Below are 13,030 nucleotides of genomic sequence, written 5' to 3' on the forward strand. Positions count from 1 at the left end.
TCCCTCCCTCCCCGCCACCGCCGCGCCCGGGCAGCCCACCCGCCCACGCCCCCCTCCGCCACGCCCGCCGCCCAATGCGCCGGCCCACCCGCGGAATAGGCAGCAGTGTATGGGCGGCCGCGCCCGCTCCCTCATCCGCTGGCTGCGCCACCACCGCTCCCGCCGCGTCTCCTCCGCCTCATCCTCTTCCTCCTCCCACCTGACCGCGCACACCAATACATCCTCCGCGACCACCGCCACCAGCGACCTGCGCGCCCGCTCGCTCCCGCAGCCGCAGGACGATCACGTCGACTGGGAGCAGGAGCAGCAGCAGGAGGAGGAGGAGCTCGCCGACGGCCCCGAGTCCGACCCCGAGGGATACATTGTGCTCGACCGGGAGGGGGAGGCCGGGAGCCTGCGCGTCGCCCTACCCCGCGCGCCCGCGCGCACCAACCCGCCGCCACGCATGGATCCCGGCAAGAAGGTGCGTCCTTGCTCGCCGTGCGCCCTCTTCTCCTTAATTAGTCCCCTTCCCCCGCGGCCCCCTTCCGCCGTTCTCGTTCAATGTCGGTTGCCGTCGATCTCTCCCGGATGAAATATGTTGCCGTGCTGCCGGGATTGCTCTGTTCGCTTCGTGGATTGGGGAAGATCCACCCTTGGGATTGCTCTGTTCTTGCTCCCTTGCCAGTTCTTTGCGGATCTGTTTTCCTGGAACCACCGATTTTGATGTGGTGACGGTCAATGCCAGTTCTTGGATAGTTGTTATACTTATTAATGTCATATATAATAAACTCATAATATTAGCTTGTGCAAACTGCGCCACACATGAATGCCGTCCGTGACAGCCTAATAAAGCGCGGCATTATTTAGGAGCAAGCAGTGTCACGGGAGCCCTGTTTTCGCTGTTCATGTCTCATCAGAGACAAACATGATGCATGGTGGAAGAGGTTATGCTTTTGCTTTTCAATTATTGGTCCTTGTTGACGATTCCGCGTTTGCCACTTTTGGTAGCAGCAGGTAGATATATTCAGAAAAATACACTGTTTAAAGTACCAAATGTTCAACCACTTCGTGATTCATTCAGTCCAAAGTCCAAACCCAGCACAAGCAAGAAGCTGTCTCGAGTGACTTTCCAGTTGTGTGCATGTCTTCTGATCCTTTTTGCCCACCACTATCATTGTTTGTAAGGCCATCAGTATTTTTTTCGGAAAGGGGATTACCCCGGCCTCTGCATCACAGGGATGCACACAGCCATGTAAGGCCGTCAATATTGTTTCGTATCTTTGTGAGGCCATCGGTATCTTCAGTTGAGATGTTCTATCTTTCTTTTTCTCGGCGCGGTTTTACCACCACTGGTAAATCAGTATGTTAGCACCATCTAGCTCTCTGAACTAATGGTGCCAATATGCGCTTGCTCCTTCCTTTTCAGACCTCGGAATCCGAGTTCTTCACGGAGTATGGTGAGTTAAACCGGTATCAGGTCAGCGAGGTCATTGGCAAAGGGAGTTATGGAGTTGTGGCTGCTGCTATCGACACCCAGACCGGCGAGCGTGTGGCCATCAAGAAGATCAATGACGTCTTTGATCATGTCTCCGATGCCACCCGCATCCTTAGGGAGATCAAGTTGCTCCGGCTGCTGCGCCACCCGGACATAGTTCAGATCAAGCACATTATGCTCCCCCCTTCAAGGAGGGAATTCAGGGACATATATGTGGTCTTTGAGCTGATGGAGTCCGATCTCCATCAGGTAATAAAAGCGAACGATGATCTCACACCAGAGCATCACCAGTTCTTCTTGTATCAGCTGCTCCGGGGAATGAAGTACATCCATGCAGGTGATTAGACTACACAAAGGAAATCGATAAGTGTTCATTCAACCTTTTTCATCTCATGTTGCTGTACTGATTGTTTGTTTACATGATGGTTTTGCAGCGAGTGTTTTCCATCGGGATCTTAAGCCCAAGAATATTCTAGCGAATGCTGACTGCAAGCTGAAGATTTGTGATTTTGGGCTTGCCCGTGTATCATTTAATGACGGGGCTCCATCAGCCATATTCTGGACGGTAGCCATTTTAGTAATGTTGAGCAGATAATGTTTATCCTGAGCAGCCAAATCTTGGTTTCTGATGATTTTGCATGCCTTGTCTAGGACTATGTTGCAACTAGATGGTATCGTGCTCCAGAATTGTGTGGCTCTTTTTTCTCAAAGGTGATGTAATATTACCAACAACAATACCCAGGCTATTAAAAAAGCACAATAACCATACTATAGATTTTCTTCCAAAATTGTTGTTTTAATATGATATGTTTCGATGCAACATAGCAATACTATTTGTTGATTTCACTAGTAACACATGTTGATTAATTTCCATTTTTGCAACTAAAGTTCCCTTCCCTTTTAGAGTTGCTACTACAGTTCTCAAATGTCGGTTCAACCTGTCATGATCTGTATTTCATATGTTGCACTAAGTTCTCTCCCAGTAAAAATGCCAAAAAATTGTTACTTGTGGTGTTTTGCCCTCTTCTTTCATATAATCATAGCTGAATGTAGCGACCTGGCTTGGGCGCTAATTCAAACTTGATGATGTACTTTGTTTCTTAATTAATGTCTGTGCATGTTTAGCAAATGCTAAAAGCAGCTGAACTTTGAATTTTGCAGTACACACCTGCAATTGATATTTGGAGCGTAGGGTGTATCTTTGCAGAAATGCTCACAGGGAGGCCACTCTTTCCAGGGAAGAATGTTGTCCATCAATTGGATCTCATGACTGATGTACTTGGCACTCCTTCAGCAGAATCTCTCGCTAAGGTATGCTTACTCCACACTTGTCACCAGCAAGTTAGAACAACAGTTGGAGTTATATATTTTGCCACTTCCTATTTTTCATATTTTCATAATATGCGAATTTCCTGCAAAATTGAACCTTGCATTGATAACTTGTGTACATGGTTATGAATTTATTATTGGCTTGTTCCATTTCTCTCAGTATCTTTTTTGCATCCACGCCCAATACTTACAAACTCTGATTCTCCTTAATATGGTTTGCGTGCTTGGTTACTGAGCTACATGGAATACGGATGTCGGCACGAATTGGCATCAATATCAGCACAATCTCTCGCCATGTTATATATTTTTCATATAGAATGAAATGTAAATTGTGGGATGATGTTTAAACCATATGTCTTTTACACCCTTTTACCGAATGGTTGCAGATACGGAACGAGAAAGCTCGGCGATACTTGAGCAATATGAGGAAGAAGCCTAAAGTTCCCCTTACCAAAAAATTTCCAGGCATCGATCCTATGGCTCTCCATTTGCTTGAGCGTCTTCTTGCTTTTGATCCTAAGGATAGGCCAACTGCTGACGAGGTAGGAATGGCTGAGACCAACTTCTATTTACTATAAAGATATATTACATCTTTGAAAATGTTGGGTGAATCACTGTCCTCAGTACTGAGATATGAAAATGTTCTTCAAGGCCCTGACAGACCCATACTTTAACGGATTAGCAAATTCAGAACGTGAACCCATAGCACAGCCCATCTCAAAACTTGAGTTTGAGTTCGAGAAGAGAAAGTTGGGCAAAGATGATGTCCGAGAATTAATTTACAGAGAGGTACAATTGCTCAGCTATTTTGTGGAGATACAGTAGAGCTGCTGCCCGACTCTGTAGTTAGCTAACAACTTCTACATCTTTCAGATTTTAGAGTACCATCCTCAGATGTTGCAAGAATACCTACGTGGAGGAGACCAGATGAGCTTCATGTACCCTAGGTGAGACCATTATTTTCCCTTAGAAACAAGATTTACTTGTGTTGAGAATTTTATGATGACTATGCTTTACTCTCTTCTGCATACACTGAATTATGCCAGTTATATGTATATGACTGGTTGATGGTATATTGCAAACTCTGATGTTTGTGCATGTATGTTGACAGTGGGGTGGATCGCTTTAAGCAGCAATTCGCTCATTTGGAAAAAGGTGGTGCAAAGGGTGAAAAATCCAGTCCACAGTTGCGACAAAATGCTTCCTTACCAAGGTAATATGCTCTGACCGAGACTTAAATGTATACTTCCAAGGCAATAAATATCTTTATGTAGAATGGGCATGTCGATACTTATGGTCGAAATATTTGTTTTCTAACCAAAATTTCTTTCCTTTGACAACCTTGTACAAATTTCCCAAAGATGATCTGTTTGGACTTGGCAAGAATATTCAACAAAATAAATACTTCATCATAAATATCATATTTGTTTTGCTTTTTGCAAGTTGCTAGAGATTTTAAATCAAATATTTTTTAATGTTAAATTTGATAGAGAATAATGTTTCACATGATCAGATGCTTATATATACATATAAAATGAGTCATCCTACAAATAGACAACCTTTTAAGTTTTTGTATCTAACAATTCTCGCATCTTGTCTCAGGGAAAGAGCAATTGGCAATAAGCACGGAGATAGTGACTACCAAGTAAAGCTGAATGCAGGTGAAAAGCCAGTACATGCATCAGTGACAGATGGAATAAGCAAACCCCTCATGAGTGCTCGGAGCTTACTGAAGAGTGAAACCATGAGTGCTTCCAAGTGTATAGGTGAAATAAAAAATAAAGATGTGAGTTCAGCTCGTCCTTTGACTACAGTAAATATATTTGCCCCCTCTTTTCTTACGAAATTGCTGGTATATTTGAGTTCCATACTTGCAGGCTGTCTTTCACCTTTTTTTTTTCCTTTGGAGTGTTTAATTGTTTATATCTCTAAGATATCTATATCTAATTTGAGCAATTTCTTAGTTAATGCTGCAATGTCCATTCAACATTTTCCAGGATGAATACGAGAGCGTGGATGCAGCTGACGGCGTCTCTCAGAAGATCGCTCAACTGAAAACCTGATTTTCGAAGGTTACAGAAGCGATCGGTAGTATATACTATGTACAACAGCATGTCTATAGGCGCTCAAGATCAGAATGATCTTTAACCCAAGCCAAGAATTCTATACAACAAATAAGACCACAAAATCATCTGTTATGGTAACCTTGTGCTGTAATGTAAAATTTTCTACTCGTTTTTTGTACTTTGTCAAAGAAGAACCATGTCTAACCTACAAGCTAGTTCCTCGTCCTTTCCTCGGAGGAGCTGCCATGATCCTGTACAATTTTGTCAATATGAAGTATCACGCCCCTATATTTCTGTTCATATGGTGCTATTCTGATCTTGTAAACCTTCTGCAATCAGAGATGCTCTTTGCCTCTGTTAATTTATGCAAATGTTTGTCTAGAGACGCTCCTTGTGCCCGCTATATATGGAAATGCTTGCCATATTTTCCATTATTACATGTTTCACTTGAGGCGATATGGCAATATTATTTTTCATCGATGGAGTTAACATGTTTTTTGGGGGTAGCCGGTAGTTGTTAGACATCGGTACAAGATTAGTGAAGAAAGTGTCTCTTCACTGGACTTGGACAATGTTGATACATGGTATTTAGTGTTTGTTGTGAGAATTGATCAATTGGCTTTTGGTTAGATCAGATTCAGTGCATGTTTCAAAGCAGGTTGAAGTGAAGGCCAATAGTTGAGCCATGCATCGGTTCCACAGCATCCAACATCATTGGATCGGAAGCTTCAGAAGAAAGAAAAAAGACCTCATTTCTCACCTGCGCTTCCTCCCAATTACTCTCTCTTCTCATGCCCGAATTCCCTGTAATTTCGAAGTGAGAGCGGTGGTTCCTTGGCAGAAATGTGTGGGTTCTTAACACCACAACTTCATTGTTCTCTGATTGTTGACAATGTTGGATGATTCTATTTGTGAATGACCAACATTAGTAGTTAGTAGTTAGGTTAGAAATTTATGGATGAAAAAAGTCATAGGGAGGAGGGAGGGGGGCAAATGCCCTCCCTTCCAGCTCAAGGTGGCAATGCCATTATCTAAACTCGTCGCCAATTTATATGGTGGCCTAACCGACATTTAGTTGCCCTCGAGTGAAGATATGTGATGTATGTGTTAGCTGCCTTCGCCGCCTTCTCCGCTTCATCGCCCTCAGCACTCTCCATCGCATTAAACATTATCTCGATCCTTCTTCTTCTCCTTTGAACAACCATTTTCTATTTCAAGGTAGTGCACGTCTCTTCACTCGATCCAGGCTTCTCCTTGCACTCGATCTAGCCAAGTGTCTGTCAGATTTTCCATCCGCCTCTGAGGAATAGTTGGATGGGCGGCTCTTAGAGTACATGGTCCAATTAGAGCCCGGTGGTGGTGGGGGGGGGGGGGGGGGGGGGGGGGGGGGGGGGGGGGGAGGTGATAGGCGAGTCAGAGCATAGCTTATCGATGCCACTTTCCACATTCACTGATCCGATGATCTCCACCCTCCACCTTACAATGCACATGCATCCCAAAAAAATTCATTGGGTCCTGTGGGGCTGCAGGGGATAGGAGACTAGTTTCTAGGATGTGGATGTGTCAACATAACAACGAGCATTTGTGTTTGCGTGTCTTGCCTCAAGGTGGTAATGGGGAATACCCTCTGGATATTGTTAAACCATTCCCACACATGTGGGAATGGGCAAATGTCCTCCTCTCCAGCTCCTCTGATTTCACCATGTTACCGAAAAACAAACATAACTTCTCCTCATCTCTTTCTTAACTGCCAAATATGTATGGAAAACACAACAACTTTGTATACTTAATCCCTAATTAACAAACTATACTAGCCATCGGGGTTTATTTCATGTTACAATAGGAAATAACCGAAGTTCGCTAAACTTCTGTGCTTCAAACATGTGCGAACTGTTTTCTTTGACTCCCACTAATCTAGGCCCATCAGCTTCACGCGCCGCACATCCTTATGATTTGTGAATGGAGGGAATTCAAACTCAGCGCTGCATTTTGCATCTATAGCATAAGAGCAATTAAACTAGGCCGAACCAATCTTGCGTCGGAACCCCTGCGTCAATTTGATCTCCGACGCGGGAGAACATTTCGTTCATGGCGAGTCGTCCGTCATAGCAGCCCAAGGATGATGTAGTAGAGCAGGACGATCGGAAGAGCTATTAGCATGCCAAATATGACCCTGTAGAAAGGCAAAATAGTAAATAAATAAGCATTTGGCGTGAACCTAAATTCTTGACCATATTAGGGCATTCTCCATTTCAGGTATGCTTAGAGTGCTATCAGGTTTTCGTCCCATAATTGGTCTCGGATTAGAATTTTTCCCCAATGGTACGTTTCTCGACGACGCATCGAGCCCTATCCCATTTCCTCTTTTGATTTTGACCGGCGTATTTTTATTATAAAGTTATATGAAAAGATAGAGTAATTCTTATTGGGGGAGATATTTGATACTGATTGTTCTTGGCTTACCCGGTGCACAGAATGGCGGCATGGAGGTTGTACTCTTTGGCGAAGACGAACGGCACGATCCCTTGCGGCAGAGTGGCCTACGTACATACATGGCAACATGTCACGTACGTACTTTGGTTTTTGAGAATTACGTACGTACTTTGTTGGAATTGTCATCGTCATGTATTGTGTTGTACTGGAATCATATATTCGTACGTACCAGCCACGTACCTGGACAACGGCGATGCGCAGCAGCGTGCCTCGGAGGCCGACAGCGGCGGAGGAGACGGCCATGACCGCGGGGCCGAGCAGGAAGCGGACGGCCATGGTGGACGCCGCCGCGGATTTGCCGCAGGCGATGAGCTTGGGCTGCAGGGCCATGAACAGCCCCAGGCTGAACATGGCCATCCCCAGCCCCGCGTCGGAGAGGATGGAGATGGACTTGGCCACGATCGCCGGCATCGTGACGTGGTACCTGCGGCGACGAGTCGGCACGGCCGTCGTCATGACTGATCATCACCGGTCGATCGAAGAAGAAGAAAATGGATCACGTACCGGAACTCGATGAGTGACCAGACGAGGCCGACGACGCTGGCGTACGTGTTGGGGTTCCGGATCAGCCGGCGCCACACCATGGTCAGGATCAGCCGCAGCATCACGCTCGCCGGCGGCTTTCCCACCTCGTCGCCGACCTTCTTCGTCTCATCCTGCTCCTGCTCCTTCTCCGTCGCCTCCGTGCCGGCCTCCAGCCTCTCCAGCGACTCCTGCGCTGCCGCCTCAGAAATGACGCGCTCGACGCCGGCCGCTCCCGTCCGGTTCACTGCAACAAAGTTCACGCTCGAGTTTTTTTTTAATTTTTGAGCAAAAGAGAGGTTTTCGTTCACGTTCGGCTACGTGTGCGCGTTTGTGAGGTGATCAGATACTGATAAGGCGGGGTCAGTTTGGGGATGTGGAGAGAGACTGATGGGCGTACATCTGGAGGAGTCGGAGTTGGTGGACGTCGCGTCGGAGGGGGTACGCCGGCGGCCGCTTTCCTTGGCGCTGCTGCGGAAGACCGGCAGGCCGCTCACCTCGGACGCGCCGGACGCGCCGGAGCTCCAGTCGAACATGTGCACGTTGTCCTTGGGGTCCTCGACCGGCGCCACGGCCGCCGTCGATCTGCCCCGCGGCGCGTGCTCGTCGTAGCTGGCCGACGGCCTCGGCGTGTGCTGCCGCGACGAGTGCAGCGAGAACAGGTCGGCCGCGCCGAAGCTGGACGCGCTCACCGCGCCGTGCGGCGGCGGCGGCGGCAGAGCAGGCGCGGCGGCGCCGCCGCCGCCTCCCGTGGTCGCGGAGAAGTCGCCGTGGGTGAAGCTGGAGGAGCCCCTGGGCGTGTGGTTCCGCGACGAGCTCACCGAGAAGATCTCCACGCCGGTCACGCTCGACTCGCGCGCCGGCGACGGCATCCCCGCCGCGGCGCCGTCGAGGAGGGAGCGGCGGGAGAGCGACGCCGCGGACCGGCGCACGACGACGCGCATGCTCCCGTCGGGCGCGACCTCGGCCTGCGCCTCGGCGTGGCTGCCGTCGAGCGACACGACGTCCGGGTCGACGCGCACGTCGGCGACGGCGGCGGCCGGGAACCTCCCCGAGATGAGCAGGCGCGCGGCGCGGAACTCGAAGAGGAAGAGCAGCAGCGTGCACCAGATGATGCACTGGAGGACGACGATCTGCACCATGAGGTCGCCGGCGTGGCGGCCGTACATGGCGACGAGGAGCGGGATGCCCATGATGAGCGTGTTGGGCATCGTCGCGGAGGAGAAGAGCGTGATGGACCAGTCGAGCCCGGCGAAGGGGACGGGGAGGCGGGACCACACGGCGAGCGAGGCGAGGACGAGGAGCTTCTGCAGCGTATCGGCGGCGGCGAAGCGCAGGTCCATGGCGTACAGGTTGCTGCCGGAGATGACCTTGAAGGAGAGCAGCGGGACGGCGAAGACGGCGACGAAGCGGTTGATCCCGGCGCACTGGTCCGCCGTGATCACCCCCCACCACCGCACCGAGCCGTACGCCAGGATCATCGCCACGTACAGCGGCACCATCGCCGTCAGCACCGTGTACAGATCATGCCACGAGATCATGGCGCCGCCCAGCTGGCCACGTACAGGACTTGCTCCTCCTCCTCCGACGACGACGATCACCGCGCCGCCGGCCGAGCGATCTTTGACTGGGCGATCAGTGGAGGGATCGATCTGGAGTCGGTTGCATGCAAATCGATGGAGAGCGAGTGGATCGCGGGCAGTGCGGTGTGTCCGTGCTCCTGGGTTGAGTTTTGCGGCACGCGCGGGTGGGGACTATTTATACCGTGGGCCGGGTCTGCATCTCGACCGAGGCCCGCGAGGCATTCCGAACGGTAAATCACATCAAATCCCAAGTGGGTTTTTGCCTCGTGTTTCTTTCCCTCTTTTCATCTCACGATGAAACCTTTCAACTTACAACGTGTTTCTTTAGACTAAAAAATATTTTAAAAAATACAACGCCTTTCTTTCTGCATTTTCGTCACAACGAGCTGTCGAACCAGAAACTGAAATGCTGATAAGGAACGTCTGTTTGACCTCTGCCTTTTCGCGGCTAGATATTTTCTGGGTTTTGCGGTGGGATGCTTTCCGTGTTAATGTATGCATGTATGTTTCTAGGGCATTTCTAAGATGTTGATACTCTGCGTATCTAGGGCATTAGATGCATGCGTCTACAAAATAGACGAAATTCACCATAAAGTTGTATGTGTAGCAAAGCGCGTGATGCATGAGATCTTCCACCGAAGAAGGAACTCATCAATGTAGCCAAAGAATAGACGCTGCTGATTTTGAATCTCAAATGGTAAGTGCCACCCATGCGGCATGAAGCATTCCGACCTTGACGTTTTTTACGACTGAAGTTGTCATACGAAAGTTGTCATCATCGTGTCACTAAACTTATCAGGATCACACGTGTCCGTGCCACATGTGTGGCATTTATCAAGGTCCTTCTAAATTCTGTAGGTAATAAGACTGTAACATTACATATGGGGCATCCTATAACCACAAGTAGGTCAGGTGCTCTCTACTCGAAAGTTTGGCTAAGAAATCTGCAACCCTATTTTCAGTACAAATAACCTTTGTGTGTTGTTTATCATAGAAAAAATGGACATCATTCGTTTGCGTTGAATTGTTTTTTTTGTAAGATGTGATGACTGTTGACTAAATATTGCATGAGAAAATTACAGTCAAAACATGAATCTGGGCAGTCAAAATATGCCTTATATTCTGGAACATGAAGAGTATGTATTATTATTTATTAGCTGTGTTTTTCAGCTATTTTGCATCGTCATTTCTATAAATTCTGCCGTTGTGTTAGGATTAGATGATGAATCTACCAAAGGACAGGGAATAGTCATCCATAGTATCTGAACATCTTGAACGAACATTTATAGACTGGAGAGGTATTTTCGAGTATTTGACAAAAACCTACCACATTAGGGTTGCCGTCCTACTAAACTACCACATTAAAAAAAGTGACTGATAACTACCAAAAATTTCTAATTTTGTGACTAAAAACTATCACTTTTCAAAAATGACCAGTTTAGACGATTTAAACATGTTTATGACATGCGGGACCCAAACACGAGCTGATGTGGCGGCAAAGTCAACTCCATTTATTTTGACCGTTACATTGACTGTTATTACAAGTGGGGCCCACCTGTCAGCAGCAATCTTCCTCCTCCTCTCTCTCTCTCTCTCTTTGGCATTTCCTTGAACACCTCGCGTGCACCCGGGCTTGAGCTCCAAAATCCTCCATGGTGACGCCCTGGCGCAACACCTCCCTGGCGTTGGTTGGGGACTGGAATGGCGGCGCAACCACGGTGGCTGGAACTGTGGAAGCGGCCGCCGAAGCTGATGGAATTTTCTCCGAGGCCGTCGGCGCCACCAGCCGACGCAGCTCGTCGACGACGGCCTCCTTGAGGATCTTGTGCTCGAGCAACTTGGTGCGCAGGAAGGACTCACACTCCTGCAGCTCCTCGACGAGGCACACGAGCTTGGCGGCGTCTGGCGCCGTGGCCGCGTGCGCCGGCTGCACCTGCACGAAGTACGGGAAGCGGGCAACGAAGAGCCCTAGGAGCTCATGTGGGAGCCCGGACCAAGGCAAAGCCTCCTCCAGCTCCTCAATGAGGCGCACGAGTTCGGTGGCGTCTGGCACACCTGGCCGTGCGGGCCGGCTGCACCTGCATGGAGGAGCGGGAGGCGGGCGACGAAGAGCCCCAGGAGCTCATGTGGGAGCTCGAACCAAGGCGAGTACTGGCTAGGTTGGTTCGTGCGTGCTGGTGGCGGTTGTCGCCGGCAGAGGTGACCTCGCCGGAGTGACGCGAGGGGGAGAGGTGGTCGCCGGAGTGGTTGGGCAGCACGAGCTCTCCCGATCCAGACATGATCAAGGCATGGGGAGATCGAGGTGAGCGCCGGCAATGGAGGACGGCGGAGGTAGCTTGCGGGTGCACACAAGGTGTTCGAGGAAATGGCAAAGAGAGGGAGGAGGAGGAAGAAGAGTGATGCTGACAGGTGGGCCCCACTTGTAATAACGGTCAAAATAAATGGAGTTGACTTTGCCGCCACGTCAGCCCTGATGGGTGGGTCCTGCATGTCATAAACGTGTTTAAATCGTCTAAACTGGTCATTTTTTTAAAATGGTAGTTTTTAGTCACAAAATTATAATTTTTTGATAGTTATCAGTCACTTTCTTGAATGTGATAGTTCAGTGGGACGGCAACCTCTAATGTGGTAGTTTTTTTTTGTCAAATACTCGGTATTTTCACTAAGTATATTAGATTGTAGTAATGAACAAATTCGTAAGTGTGCCTAGGTGAAAAGCATAACCTTTTCATTTGCCAAGGATTGCGAAAATAATGTTAAATCCTAGGTTTTGATATGCTTGTTAATTTTTGTAAAGGACAAACCAAGTCCTGTACAAAAATAGTTAGTGCTATTTTTTTCATAGGAGCATCCATTTTTCTTATGTTCTTCGAACCAACCTGTGGTTAGATGGTTAGCGGGATAGTGGTATTCTAGTCCATCAGGATTCAAGTCGTGGTGCTCGCATTTCTGGATTTATTTTAGAATTTCCGCCGTCGCGCTTTCAGTGGGAAGAGACGTTCTCGTCGACGACGAGACGCCTACGGTGACTTCGTAAATCTCAAGATGATATGCCGTCTCAGTCTATCGAAAGTGCATATATGGATAGGGTGTGCATGTGTGCGTTTATAGTGATAAGTGTATGCGCGTATGTATGAGTGGTTGCATCTGTACTGTGTTAAAAAAATCAAAGACCATGCACTATATGCATTTATTTCTTGGAGTCTGTTTGTATTTGTAGTAATAGGAAAAGTAGTATATTCATTTTATGAGTAGGCGTTCCCCGAGGACTTTTGATAACATATTGCATTGCCGTGAGCCATGCATGCATATCTGTACGTGCAGCGGCACCACCGCCTGGCAGCTCCGGGAAATGCTGGCAAACCAACGAAAATGGCAAGTACGTAGAACGACAGACGGCCAGTGCGGATCAGATGGAATCCACGCGCCGATGGAAGGATCGATCGATCGGCGCCGCTGATATGTTCCCATCGACATCCTCGTGTTTCTTTCTCTCGTTTCTTCTCTTGTCACAAGTCACACCAAACACGTGCAAAATCGGGGCGGCGGTGCACCGTGCA

At 48.5% G+C, this 13,030-nt stretch overlaps 2 protein-coding genes across 3 annotated transcripts; one reads left to right on the top strand and one right to left on the bottom strand.

Annotated features, from left to right (window-relative positions):
* Positions 1-5,253, top strand: LOC125530303 (mitogen-activated protein kinase 17-like). 2 transcript variants are annotated; one of them, XM_048694702.1, is made up of 11 exons: positions 1-463; positions 1,409-1,814; positions 1,912-2,042; positions 2,129-2,188; positions 2,639-2,788; positions 3,193-3,348; positions 3,458-3,595; positions 3,680-3,753; positions 3,918-4,019; positions 4,409-4,592; positions 4,804-5,253. In XM_048694702.1, the coding sequence occupies exons 1-11, from the start codon at positions 110-112 to the stop codon at positions 4,867-4,869; spliced, it is 1,821 nt and encodes a 606-aa protein (XP_048550659.1). In that variant the 5' UTR covers positions 1-109; the 3' UTR covers positions 4,870-5,253. The 2 variants fall into 2 exon arrangements, with proteins under 2 accessions (XP_048550659.1, XP_048550667.1); XM_048694710.1 differs by lacking the exon at positions 1-463 and adding an exon at positions 925-1,234.
* Positions 5,254-6,916: 1,663 nt separating this feature from the next.
* LOC125533150 (probable auxin efflux carrier component 3b) lies at positions 6,917-9,464 on the bottom strand. The gene is made up of 5 exons (XM_048696907.1): positions 8,288-9,464; positions 7,870-8,134; positions 7,546-7,789; positions 7,336-7,412; positions 6,917-7,045 (listed from the first exon to the last, which is right to left on the bottom strand). The coding sequence occupies exons 1-5, from the start codon at positions 9,426-9,428 to the stop codon at positions 6,976-6,978; spliced, it is 1,797 nt and encodes a 598-aa protein (XP_048552864.1). The 5' UTR covers positions 9,429-9,464; the 3' UTR covers positions 6,917-6,975.
* Between the last annotated feature and the right edge of the window lie 3,566 nt (positions 9,465-13,030).

The sequence above is a fragment of the Triticum urartu genome, chromosome 1, assembly GCF_003073215.2.
Source record: "Triticum urartu cultivar G1812 chromosome 1, Tu2.1, whole genome shotgun sequence".
NCBI lineage: Eukaryota > Viridiplantae > Streptophyta > Magnoliopsida > Poales > Poaceae > Triticum > Triticum urartu.

Bases quoted from the DNA above. Each gene is read 5' to 3' on its own strand.
- LOC125533150 (XM_048696907.1), bottom strand. From the start codon at position 9,428: ATGATCTCGTGGCATGATCTGTACACGGTGCTGACGGCGATGGTGCCG. The intron at 8,135-8,287 runs GTACGCCCATCA...ACTTTGTTGCAG, and splicing joins CAACTCCGACTCCTCCAGAT to TGAACCGGACGGGAGCGGCC. The intron at 7,413-7,545 runs GTACGTGGCTGG...GTATGTACGTAG, and splicing joins TGCGCATCGCCGTTGTCCAG to GCCACTCTGCCGCAAGGGAT.
- LOC125530303 (XM_048694702.1), top strand. From the start codon at position 110: ATGGGCGGCCGCGCCCGCTCCCTCATCCGCTGGCTGCGCCACCACCGC. The intron at 3,349-3,457 runs GTAGGAATGGCT...ATGTTCTTCAAG, and splicing joins ATAGGCCAACTGCTGACGAG to GCCCTGACAGACCCATACTT. The intron at 4,020-4,408 runs GTAATATGCTCT...ATCTTGTCTCAG, and splicing joins CAAAATGCTTCCTTACCAAG to GGAAAGAGCAATTGGCAATA.